This window comes from Sinocyclocheilus anshuiensis, unplaced genomic scaffold (assembly GCF_001515605.1).
Source record: "Sinocyclocheilus anshuiensis isolate Anshui unplaced genomic scaffold, SAMN03320099.WGS_v1.1 scaffold1221, whole genome shotgun sequence".
Taxonomy (NCBI): Eukaryota; Metazoa; Chordata; class Actinopteri; order Cypriniformes; family Cyprinidae; genus Sinocyclocheilus; species Sinocyclocheilus anshuiensis.
The window spans coordinates 143,090-156,366 of record NW_015551070.1 but is presented as its reverse complement, the minus strand read 5'-3'; the positions used below and the strand labels follow the sequence as shown (position 1 = coordinate 156,366).

Below are 13,277 nucleotides of genomic sequence, written 5' to 3'. Positions count from 1 at the left end.
GGTGAGGAGGAGAGTTTGAGTGGCTAAAGACTCTCCAAGGACCACAGCTGGAGAACTGCAGAAAATAGTTGAGTCTCAGGGTCAGAAAACCTTTAAAAAAAAAGAAAAAATCAAACAGCACCTACACCACATGTTGTTTGGGAGTGTTTCAAGAAACAAAAATCAAGAAAAGAAAATGCTCTCACACTGGGCACAAAACCAAGCTTCTGCTATGGCCATTCCAGTCCTCTGACCTGAACCCTGTAGAAAATGAGTGTGGTGAACTGAAGAGGAGAAGCACCATCATGGAGCTGGGAATCTGAAGGGTCTGGAGAGATTCTGGATGAAGGAATTGTCTCTGATCTCTTGTCAGGTGCTCTCTAACCTCATCAGGCATTATAGGAGAAAACTCAGAGCTGTTATTATGCCAAATGGAGGTTTCAAAAAGCATTGAATAAAAGGGTGTCGTTAATTGTGTCAAATGTGTATTAGAGAAAAACATTTATGTCATAATGATATTTCCCCCCATTTTAAATTCTTATTCTCCAATGAAAGGTTAGATTTATGTGAATTTTTTAAATAAAAGATCATAATGATTAACAATGCAGATTTATTTTCACAGCCTTCTTTGATCATATTTACCAAGGGTGCCAATAATTCTGACCACGACTGTATTAATAGTAATCAAAAGTAATAAATGGGACTGACATTCCTTTAAGCGACACATAAATCCCAGTAGTTTTGAGCAGAAAAGTTGCTGTTATTTATTGGCCCTTTAAATTCTGTGGGGACATTTAATCATTATGTAAATTTACATAATGTACAATTGTGTACATAATGTAAATGTACAATTTACATTATGTGTGTAAATTGGGCTCATTTTTCAAGAAATAATTAAAACGTAGGGAACAAAAACCCAAATATCACAAGTCCAGGCATTTAAAATGTCTTGAAATTACTCAAGCATAGAATGTTTCAATTAGGAAACCTAAATCATATTAGCAACTTCTATATTGGACATTTCCAATGTGTAATCCACGGCTAAATCAAAGATGATCTTTCAGAAAGGCATCTTTGAGTTAGATTGGCCTCGTGACTCTTAGTGAGTTTTTTGCATCCCGTCATACAAATATAGCACTACATAAATGGCAGATGACATTGTTACTGCACAATGAAATCATTCAGTGTTACGAAGAGAAATTCTGCAGCTTCAGATATATTCGGAGCACTTTTACTATTTGAGAGTTTAAAGGAAACATGTTTAAACTATGCAATTATGGTATTAATCAACCTTTAAGTGAACTATTATATAAATTGCAAGGAGATTTTTAACGTTTCAAAGAAAAGCCTGGAAAAGTATAGCAGTCAACTAACCTCATGAAAAAATATATTCTGATAATGACACCTAATTATTACACCATTACATTTCTTCATCACTGCCACTATTCAGCCATCTGCTCTTTTGTTTTCCCTTAAATGCTTGTGTGATGGCAAGCAGCATTGTACATTGATTACTTGCTGTGAAAACGCTAATGATCACCATTTATACATATCAAAGATAACTCTGGCACGTTCACTCTTCACTGTATACATTTTTAATCTTTCTACTTCAAAATGTCATATTCAATGCGTTACTTACCAATTCTTTGTAATTACTTATTAAATTCACTAGAAATTTCTGAATTTGAAATTGTTTTCACAACAAATCTATTTTCAATGTAAAATAAAAAAAGAAATTAAATAGATTCCATATAAAATTTATTATGTCCTTTCTTACATTTACATTTGAAACATCTTAGGGGACAGAAAATTATTTAAAGAATTATTCAACCCATTTCTTAAGACCAAATAAAAGCTTAATTTTTGCATAAAATGTGAGCAATGCATTCTCGATAAGGCTCTAAAACTAACTAAACAATACTAATCTTTCCTCCCTTGAACAAATGTTTTTTGAGAGGCTTAATTCGCTCTTGGATATAAAGAGCAGACTCAGCAGCTGAAACCACTGTGAACTGGATTTATAAGACTAATGGAGAGAGCCATTTAAAATTAAATACACCTTGCACCAAAGTAGTTGGTGCACTGTTAAGAGATTACTATAGACAAATCTTACACCCACCATAAACAATCTTTAAAATTCAATGTAATCCTCTACAAGACATTTATTAGGGTGGCTTTGCAGTACAACAGGTTTAAATTCACACTTTTGAGTCAAAGAAAACAGATTTAAGAGGATGATAAAAAAAAGAAAAGAAAAGGATGATATACCATATTACTAATGTTTCATAATTCAATTCACAGCTACAAAAAAGTAGGGGCAGGGGAGCATTTGACCCTGCAGCTGTGGACAAAGGAAGCGTCTCACTCCTTCCTGCGTTTCTTCTCATGGTCGTAGTCCTTGGAGCGCCCACTAGTGGACGCCCTTTTGGAGCCTCCGTGCTGTTTGGCTTCTTCCAAGAACTTGTCCAAACCGAAAGGATCCTCCTCAAACTGCACAGGCCCGTCCCGGCGGGGGCCGTGATCAGCACCTGAGAACTCCCGATCAGGAACAAACCTAGAGAAGGACGGGACATGGTTAAATTGTGTGCACCAGAAGTTACAGTAATACAATAAACAAACATGACAAATAGGGCCTTTCTAAGAAAACTTGTTAGTTTTTAGTAATGATCACCTTTGCTTCTTACCTAGAATCTTACTCAAATCTTCATTCATTTCTTTAAAAAAAAATTTGATCTGATGCTTTGTTTTTTAATGCATGCAAATATTCAGTCCAGGTGTCTCCATACCTGTTGCTCTGCATGAGTGTGTCCAGGTTGTCTCCATACATGTCCTTATCTGCATTCTTACTGGGCCTGTAAATATTCTGTGCCATGTCTCTGCCACCTCTAAAGGGCTGATCATATACATTATACATCTCATCCTCTCCACCAGCAAAACCACTGTCCATCCCCTGAAAAACACAAGCAAAGAATGAGTTTCATGCCTATAGAAAACAATGCAAACTTACAGCTATAAAGTATGCATCTAACCGACATTTTATGATTACTGTACTTGGATTTTTAACATTTTAATGTCAAAATATTTCAAACAACTCAAAAAATGTATATGCACTGACTTAATTTCCCAGTCTAAAAATCATGTTTTGATTGTCGTTTGACCACGATTTGATTTTTATTCCCATTTAGACCATTAATTGGCATAAGACATGCATTGGCAAGTACTTCAGATTGAAACCAAATTGTAATATTTTGTGGTGAATGATGTAGAGTAGGACTTCTCTAGGAATTCAATATTTGATTAGATGATATGAAATGACTTTGATATTAACACACTTCACGCTCATAAGTTCTTAGACTGATCAACAGAAAAGTTAAGGGCAGATAAAATACTTAAAATTTTGATGAAAGTTTATAGATTCTGTCTTTGTCTTAAACGCAGATAAATATCAACATTATTACCATTAAAAGTTTAGTTTTATTTTGTGTGTTTAATTGCACACCTAACTAATCTAAACAAAAAGGCAAAAGCACTTTCCCATCTTAGGGATCTCTTTACTGACCTAAAATCAGTAATCTGAGATCAGCAAAGCCCAAGGGTTGATTACCTTGTTTTGATTGAAGAGTCTCTGGTCATACTGAGCCTCACTGGAGGTACGGGGGTTCGGCTGGCCCAGGGCAATGAGCTCACTGATGTCCCTGTCCTGATCTCTTTGTAGTTTCGACCTGAACAGACCAAAATCACACTGACATCAGTTAAACTCACATTAACACCTCATACATACAGCCAGATTTATCACACTACATTACACAAGTCTCAAACTGGGAGTTTGGGGAATTGTCACACGAACATCTTTTGAGGAAAAAACATGAATAATTAAAGCTATTACAACTACAGATTAAATGCATTTTAAGTATGACAAGCTTGGCCTGAACAGTCAGTTTGTTTCACTAAAAGGTGCCTGATGTAAAATTTAACACATACGGAACTCGTGTGAGATCAGAGGACAGAAAATAACGCTAAATCATGTAGGTTAAAGTGGAATGTGTGCACCAGTTCTACTGGAACATGAATGATTCAGGGCAAAAGTGTAAAAAAATGCATGCACCTCTTATCAGGGGCGGCTCTGGAGATGTTCCTGTCGTGCTGCCTTTCTTTCCTCCTCTCGTGACGGATCTCTTCACGCTCCCTGACTTCTGTGTCCTCACCACCTGAGAGAAAATCAAAGACACAGATGGTGATCTCGCCAACAGATCTGACAGCACACTTATGACCGGACATGAGGGTCAGTCAAAACCAGGGTCAAGACCAAATTCTTTTACTTTTTCATTAGAAAATCTATTAATAACATATTCAATATAAAATGTTAAGAATGCTAAATGATCAAATGCAGGCAGCAATAACTATTTCATTGATTGTTATACATAAATATCTAATGTTTCAGAAAATATCCCATACATCGTGTTAGACAAGATACTGAACCATTCATTTTAAATGCATTATGCTACTTAAACTTTAAAATCAAATTTAAATAACTCTGAATCCAGTTTGATACCAAGTTGCCTAAGGATTCAATTAAAATTTAAAAAGCATTCCCAATTCTCACTGTAGACATTCAGTGATGGTGTATGTTTTTCTACCTTTGTCACCGTGGGCTTTGATACCAGCTCTCCTGTCCCTGGCCATTTTAGCCAATTCTCTCAGCTTCTCCTCTTTCTTTTCTTTCTCCTTCTGGGCCATCTTCTTTTCTACTTGAGCTCTCATCTCCACAGCCTCTCTGGCCTGTACACATCACACAACCAAAAACATCAGTAGTATCAGTCTTGTACACACATCAGTAAAAACAAAACAGAGTTAAACAAATACTGGCTAGCCCACGAAATAACTTTTTCATTTATTTTCTTATTCATTGGGAACTGTTTACATTGTAAAAAGTGAGCATTTCCACCAGGAAGAAGCTAGAACAGTAAATGATTTAGTCTCCAAATTTATCACAGAGAAGCCATATGACTATACTTCTACAGATGTCACCCTGCGATAGAGTTACCCCCATATAGTGCTGCAGACATCATTTTGGTCTGAGAAACTGTTCTGTAATGTTGACAGAGTCCTGAAGATTTCTTAACTTTCTAAAAGTCAGCAAACTTAGCAACGTGGGATTCAGAGTGTTAAGGGAAGGTGTTATACCTTTCTGTCTGCAATGTACAAAGCCTCAGCCAGCTTGGCAAAGTTCTCATTGATGTGGACAGTTTGAAGTCCTCGTCCGTCAGCAGCCAAACGCTTGTCCAGCGGAATGGTATAACCCTGAGAAGCAACACCGTTGTATTCACTGTCAATATTTTTTAACCAACAATAAAAAGATGAATAATTGATGGAGGCTCAGTGATACCTTTGCGTTCTTCCAGTTGGATATACAAGGTGGAATCTTCCACTCCTGCTGTTCTTTCACAGTCATCTAAAAAACAAAAAAATAAGAGGAAAAAACAGACACTTTGAGGTTAGTTAAGATGTTCTCATAAATATTTCCTCCAGACAGGTTTCTGTGGATTCTGAGTGTAAACAAAGCTGATGACTATCGATGCTGGGATCAATAGTTGGCGGAAGCCAAACTCCTACCTTTCTGCTTGGAGAGTGCATGACTGGAGCAGGAGGGGATGGAGGTCCTCGAGGAATTTTCTTATTGATTCTGTTAGAAAACACAAACATTGAGTTTCCTACACGGATCACACTCACTCTCACTCTCTTAAAACTAAGATTAAGGCGACATACTTGAACCGCGGGGGTTCCATTGGATCCTTCTGCATTTCCACCATTCGGATGACTCTCTGTTTTGCTCCGGAGTTAAATGCAAGTCCTTGCTGTGAAGGCGTGTACCTTTAAAAAAAAAAAAATATATATATATATATATATGAACACTTACAAACATTCTGTGAACTTGTCAACAACATCTTGCAATGCAAAGACAACTGCATCTATACCTACCTTATAAAGAATGATTTAGACAACTTTGTTTGCACTGAATAATTAACGCATAAGCTCCACTTTTCTTTTCTTTTTTTAAATCAAGGGACCAGTTTAAATAATTTGCTGTGGTAATCAACATCATACTGTAAATATAGTTTATTGATCCAAACACATTTATTTATACTCCAAATGCAGTGGACCTGCTCTTACCTGATATATTGAGCTGGGGCCTGTTTGTCTGCAGCACGTACCGGCATGGCGGCTGCAATTTTCTGTGAGACCTGTTTCTCCAGAGCTGATCTGGTCTTTTCTGTAAGCTACAGCAAGAGGAAAAAAGGACAGTTGTATCATGCTGGATTGACTTCATAAGTATGAGAAATTCATACTTTGCTCGATTAAAATCAATTTAAAGCAACAACAATAGTACCAATAATGTTTATGCTGTTTAACAACAGTCAAGAAAATCCCACTGTATTAAAGTTAGTGATTTCAGACCAGGATTTGTCAGACACTGCTGTGTAAATGAAGCCTAACAGATCTGCTTCTGTTTACTATGTCATTAATCAAACAACAATATTGAGAGAAAACTATTTTAAATTTACTTTTTGTTCTTTGGTGACCTCACCTCTTGTACAGCCTCTTCATCGGGTTTCTGCAGCTCAGGATCATCTTCGTTCAGCACTTCCTTAGGAAGCATGTCTGTGTATTTACTGAATACGACCTGTTAAAAAAAAAAAAAAAAGTATGACATCACAACCTCTTCAGCTTTGAACCACTGAAAATATGAACAATTTAACAACACAAGAAGATGAGGCACCTTGTCTTTGCTTTGACCTTGCCTAGCAATGGCATCATATTTGATCTTGCCCTCTGCATCCACCTGCACTGCCAGAGCGTTGGAGGTCTTTTTCTTCCTACCCATTTCTAGAGGAAACTGGGCCACGTGGATCTCTGGAAAAGCTCCTCCATCTCCAAAGTCCTTTAAAACAATATCAAACATAAGATTAGCAAAGCAATTTACAGTATGATTTCAGCAGAATAGGACACATAACACCTGCCACCAGCCAAATCCAGGTGCTTTTTTCACAGCAGCAGATAATTTTGCCTCATCTACCTACCACTATGGTGGGTGGCCTTTGACATAAAATACTGCTGTTGCTATTAGTTTCTAATATTTAAATATTAGCAGGACAGGAAATTTAACACAACAACTAAAAGCCATGAACAGTGTGAATGCAAAGAGAACACTCTTTTTTCCATTCAGTTTTGTCAAAGTTTAGTTTTCAAACAACACTCACATTTAAAATGTATATATTAGGGACAATCCTTAGTGAGGTCAGGTGTGCATTTGAATGCACAACGCAGAGGCAAAGAACCACCGGATGCAATACTAGTCACTTTTTTTAGTTGGTTAGATATAGAAATTTGCATGCCTTAAAGGGGTCATTGGATGCCCATTTTCCACAAGTTGATATGATTCATTAGGGTCTTAATGAAAAGTCTGTAACATTGTTTGGTTAAAATTTCTCAATAGTAGTGTAAAACATCACCCTTTTTACCTTGTCAAAAACAGCTCTTTTCAGAGCAAGCCATTTCCTTGCATTTGGCTTTAAAGAAAGTTTTCAAATTACTTTACAAGTTACTTAATGAAGAAATATGAATTGTACCTCACCTTCAGCATTATAATTATTTTACCCGCGCCGGACAGAGACTAAGACGGTGCCGCTGCATGTCATGCCAAACCCCTGACGGCAAGTGTGTCATCAACTTTAGATCGGTTTATGAGATCGGTGAAATCTTTTTAGAGACCGCCGATCAAACATCCCAAAGCGATTATCGGCCGATAGTGATCGGTAGCTGATCAATCGGAGCACCCCAATTAAAAAAAAAACATTGGGTGGATCTTTATCATAATAGGGTGGTTGTGCACACACTACTTTTTGTTTTATATATATATATATATATATATATATGACAAATTAAGAGCTGATTTAACATTGCTTTATATTCGGAAATGTAAAATAAATATTTAATGAAATGAATATAAAACATCAATTTGTAAAAGCACCAGCGTGCAGGCATTTTTAGTGTTTTATACATAAGATACAGTATTAACGTCAGAGCTTATCGATTCTCCGGTCTTTCATAATTTAACCCCGGGACCGATTAAATACCGGGTTTCGGTACCCATCCCTAGCCAACACACATTTCAGTTCAAACAACTTGTAAAAGTGCATGTCTCATCCGATGACCCCTTTAACTCATACACATAGATGAAGACATCACATAAATGTAGAATGTGATTAACTGACTGGAACTACCTGTGCATCAAAAGTTTGAATGCACATCTTCTTGCATAGCATGTATATCTAACATATATTTATATCAGTGCTGGGCAATGATTAATCGCGATTAATCACATCCAAAATAAAAGTTTTTGTGTACATAATATGTGTGTGTACTGTGTATATTTATTATGTATATATAAATACACACACATGCATGTATATATTTAAGAAAAATAAGTTATGTTTAGATATTAAATATATTTATATATAAACTTTTTATATATAATATAAATATATACATGTAAATATTTTCAAAATATATAAACTGTATGTGTGTGCCTTTATATATACATAATAAATATACACAGTACACACACATATTATGTACACAAAAACTTTTATTTTGGATGCGATTAATCGTTGCCCAGCACTAATTTATATACATATCTCCTGTGCAGTACCTCTAGTGACCGGGGCACCCATGATTTTCTGAAGCCATAAGGAGGAGGTTCTCTGCGGGTGGAAACCAAAGCAGTGGACTGGGACCTCTGAAGACGAGACCTCTCCTCTGCCTCCAGCTGGTCCTGGGACAGTTGGGTGGGTGCAGGGAGAAAACTACAAGATGGGGAAAAAAAAGCAAGTGAGGAAAACAGAAAATATTAAATCATCGGGTGATCCTTATATACTGGATGTAAACTTACATCCACACACATTAGTATATGGGGGCGTATGATGTAGAAACTGTGAACACCGCGTATTTCAAACATAGAGAAATTAGATTTCAAAGGCTAAGTTATAACAAACGTCTCCTTTACGTACAAGAGGTAACTTACCTAACTTCCTCTAGGAATGGAGACGTAACAAATATTTAAAGCTTTTTATAAAGTATTTTATGAGCATGGATATGGATGAAACAGATATTTTTTCTATATTCTCTATATATTTTCGTATTTGATATTTATCTATGTATCAAAAATGTTATTTTCTTGCTTTGCTGTTGACGTAGCATTAGCTTCTTAGCATCACTGTAATACAAAGAGCACACGACCGCAGGCCTCAGAGCGTCAAATACGACAACTCCGCTAATGAAGAACGCAAATTGACAACAAAAATCATATGTGGACAAATAAAAACACGTAAACCTCTTAATATTTACTTTTAATGCAAAAGCAGAAACATAAAACCATAAAAAGAGATTCAGTGCGACTTACCTCGCCAGCGACATATTGACTGTTTCTGTGCGTTCTTCTTCTTTCCAGTTTAACGGCGGTTGACATCCAGCTTATTGGTGCATTACCGCCCCCTTCTGCTCCGGAGTGTGGATCAGATAATAGGTTTTTTAGCACCATCTGTATACATTTGTATGAATTCACTATAATTACCTCCTACTCGGTTATTAAATACATTTTTCAAATTAATTTCTTCCTTTGCTTTCTTTTTCTCCTTAAGCACAAACCAGTCTACCTCAGGCCAAGCAATCTTCCAAGGGGCAATCTCTGGAAAAACTACCGTAGGGCTTATTCGCAAGTTAAACACTTCTCTTTTGCTACATTGTTTCCAATCCGACCAAAGTTTTCCTTTAAATTTCTTCCATTTTCCCAGCAATCCTGCAGTACTGCTTTTGTGGGATGAGAGTCATCATATCCCTGCAGTCCTGCCCAATAATTAGCCATCAGTTGAATCCTTCTTAATTCCAGTGGCATTTCGCCCATTTCCACTTGTATAGCAGGTACTGAAGAAGTCTTAAAAGCACCACAGCAAATTCTTAGTGCTTGAGTCTGAATAACCTCTAACCTCTTTAAAAGAGACTTAGCTGCAGACCCAACCACTATACTACCATAATCCAACACCGATCTTATCAAGGCCACATAAATCCTTTTAAGAGATGAACGACTGGCTCCCCACTCTCTTCCTGTCAAAAATCTCATCACATTAATTACCTTTTTACACTTGTCCAGTCGTGCTCAACCGCCTTCAAATTCCGTCCTTTCGCTTCCAGCGTGTTCAGTCTACCCGAGCGCTCTCCACGCAGCTGTTAGCTGATGCTCGTCTCCATTCAGTCTTGTGCTGTCGTTTCTGTGCGTTCTGACGTCACGTTACTGAAATACCTTCTCGCGATGTTCGGGGAAGAGAAGGATAATTCACTGGATACATTAAAAGAGTACAGTATATATTGTATGGGATTTATAAAGGGCGTATTATATACCACATGTATTTGGTAGAACATAAAAAATCTATAGTGATATTATATGGTACAATGGTGGAAGATGCCCCTCTACAATGTGCATCTACTGTTAGGCTAAATTGAAACATACTTGCATGCAGGATGGTAGGATGATGATGCATCAATCAATGTGTTATTAATATTTATTTAATAATTATTATTTTTTAATAATTTAATAATTTATAAATATTTATATATATTTTAAAATGTCATTAATATAAAATACTAAATCAACTATTCTACTTAAATTATGTTTTGACAATTTAGTTAAGTATAAGTTTAAATATTTAATAAAAATAATAATAATTCCTTCTGTGCCAGTTCTGGGAGGGCATCTTACCACAAAGGTCTAAATTTAACTTTACGCTTACATAATTTTTTTCAATGTTAAAGATAACTATTTGTTTTCACAGACAGAAAATAAGATCAAATATCTTCAAAACAATGTCTCACAAATGTTGATATTTAAATTAAACAACCAAATTAAGAAAATCACAGCTATTCATTATACCATACAACTTTTTTTCAGCACAGTGGTTTAAATAAGTCACACCACCACAACTTCTCTCCTATAAAAAATAGCATGTTATCTTTTTAACAAAAACTATGTGACATAAGATACAACTGAGAGAACAGACATTGTCATCAGTGCACACCATCAACAATCACATCTGTCACATCTTGTTCGTCCTCCTGTCAGTCATCCATTTCTGTCTGTGAAATTAATCAATGGTGTGATATCTTATTGTGGGGACACTGTCATTGAGAATTCATGACAAAGAGTCTAATGGAGACCAGGGTCATCCACTTACTCAGGCAAACAATTTAAAGACTATTAATTAATCCAGTCTATAACTTGCTTAATTTCAGGGCAGTGATTACTTTCCATTTAAAACAGCATTTGCTTGTATTTCACACTTGTAATTAATTTATACAATGTAAATATGAAATGTGAAAAAAAATGCAACTAACTACAATAGTTAGAATAGCAAAAACTATGCAGAGTAGAAAGCGAGGGTCCTGAGAACTGGAGAATTTATGGAACCTGGGGTGAAAAGCTAAAAAAAAAGTGATGTTCTCACCATGTCTCTTTAATTAAAAGGTCATCCATTTCTGACCTGTAAACTTGCTTTACCAGCCCAGAGTTTTAAAACTATGCTGCCTACTGCACCCATTATAATTAAATATGGGTTTGGTGACAGCATGGCAGCATGTTATTGCTAAATGCATTTATGTTTCATGAAAAGTGGTATTTTGTTTCACCTATAAAGAACATTGCTATGGCTTTTTAGAGACATAAGCAGTATTGTGTTAATACATCACTTCCTCAGCTAATGTCTCTTTCCCATCCGTCTGCATTAGCCTTCCCGGATATTTCACTGGTTGCAGATGACAGATTGAGTGTTAATTCACAGGGCTGCCGAGCTGTGTGTAGCCCCAGAATACTGATGTGTTGGACTCCTACACCCTGTGTTAGCACTGAGCAATGAGGCAGTTTAACTAAAGAAGACAGTTACCATTATCTCAGCAAAATGGCCACCAGGGACTCCTCCAGCCATGCCAAATGTCAGTTTCCATTTAAAACTACCCACGTATTCTGCTCTCAGTACGACGCCCTGTTCTTCAGTTAGACAGATAGCTTCCTTCTTCCAACACTTTGGATCATTTGCAAATGTTGTCTTTATTGCACACCAGTGTATTGAAACAGACAGTAACTGTATCTAATATGATATATTGTAATGCTAATTATTGTGAATTCAATCCCTCCGCTCATCAGTCAGCATTGCCCCAGTAGCATATAAGTAGATCCAACAGTAAAGCCTGACAGGTGAGAAAACAAAATTAAACTAGCCCAAACCTGATAACCAAATTACTTTTTGGAATGTTGAATGTTCTGATTACTAATGATACTTATCCCTTCTTTCAGAGCTCACTAATCTGATGCCCCATTACTATTTCTTTCCCAGTCAACAATTTGATCTCACAATTTTCATATACTACTCACACTGTGAGGATCACAGTATGAGGATTGTGTGGACTCACAATCATTTCATATACTACTCACACCGTGAGGATCACAGTATGAGGATCGTGTGAACTCACAATGATTTCATATACTACTCACACCGTGAGGATCACAGTATGATGATCGTGTGGAATCACAATGATTTCATATACTACTCACACCGTGAGGATCACAGTATGAGGATCGTGTGATGTCACTGTGATCATCGCATGATCTCACGTGTTGACTGGGTTGGTTCCTGATAAATTTCTGCTTCTTCATTCCCCTTCTACATTGGTGGAAAATTGTGTCAGAAAATCCCACCAAAATGGAAAAAGTACAGCAGCCTGGTCAAGTCACCTAAAAAGATCTTGCAAAAAAATAGTTGATAGAGTGCACAGACTGTGACTGTGAGTAGCATTTCTCAGCCTGATCAACAGGTAGCCTATTAAATCATGATCATGCTGATCATGCTGATTTAACAGAATAATATAGAGGTGTAACGCCACACCTTTGAGGTCACAGCTGAGCAAGAGTGTAAGGATACAGAAGAGTGGACCTGCATCCTAGCACTGATCCGAATGCTGTTAGGAGTTATCGTGCATGTCCAGCCCTGGCTTTTGATTATCGGCACAAAGTCTAGCCCAGTTTATTCTAGCCAAGAACCAGCCACTGAGACTGTTCTGACTGAATAAAATCGGATTGTTGTATATAAGTATCTGAAATATTAAAAACAGCAATATTAAACTGCTATGAATAAAACTCATGCAAACAATTATAGCAGCAGTGTCAGTCCACAACAGGATGTATTCCCTGTTGG

The 13,277-nt window shown here is 36.7% G+C and overlaps 1 protein-coding gene across 1 annotated transcript; it reads right to left on the bottom strand.

The window, feature by feature from the left end:
• Window positions 1–2,258: 2,258 nt before the first annotated feature.
• On the bottom strand, window positions 2,259–9,535 carry LOC107662182 (SNW domain-containing protein 1). The gene is made up of 14 exons (XM_016452098.1): window positions 9,440–9,535; window positions 8,690–8,843; window positions 6,758–6,919; window positions 6,566–6,661; window positions 6,151–6,257; window positions 5,746–5,850; window positions 5,593–5,662; window positions 5,366–5,431; window positions 5,164–5,280; window positions 4,617–4,758; window positions 4,085–4,187; window positions 3,584–3,701; window positions 2,766–2,929; window positions 2,259–2,533 (listed from the first exon to the last, which is right to left on the bottom strand). The coding sequence occupies exons 1-14, from the start codon at window positions 9,451–9,453 to the stop codon at window positions 2,341–2,343; spliced, it is 1,611 nt and encodes a 536-aa protein (XP_016307584.1). The 5' UTR covers window positions 9,454–9,535; the 3' UTR covers window positions 2,259–2,340.
• Between the last annotated feature and the right edge of the window lie 3,742 nt (window positions 9,536–13,277).

What these genes read in the sequence shown, in the direction of transcription:
- LOC107662182 (XM_016452098.1), bottom strand. An exon ending in TGTACATTGCAGACAGAAAG is followed by an intron (nt 4,759 to 5,163) that starts GTATAACACCTT and finishes TGATGTGTACAG; the next exon opens with GCCAGAGAGGCTGTGGAGAT. An exon ending in AGAGCCGCCCCTGATAAGAG is followed by an intron (nt 3,702 to 4,084) that starts GTGCATGCATTT and finishes TGGTCTGTTCAG; the next exon opens with GTCGAAACTACAAAGAGATC.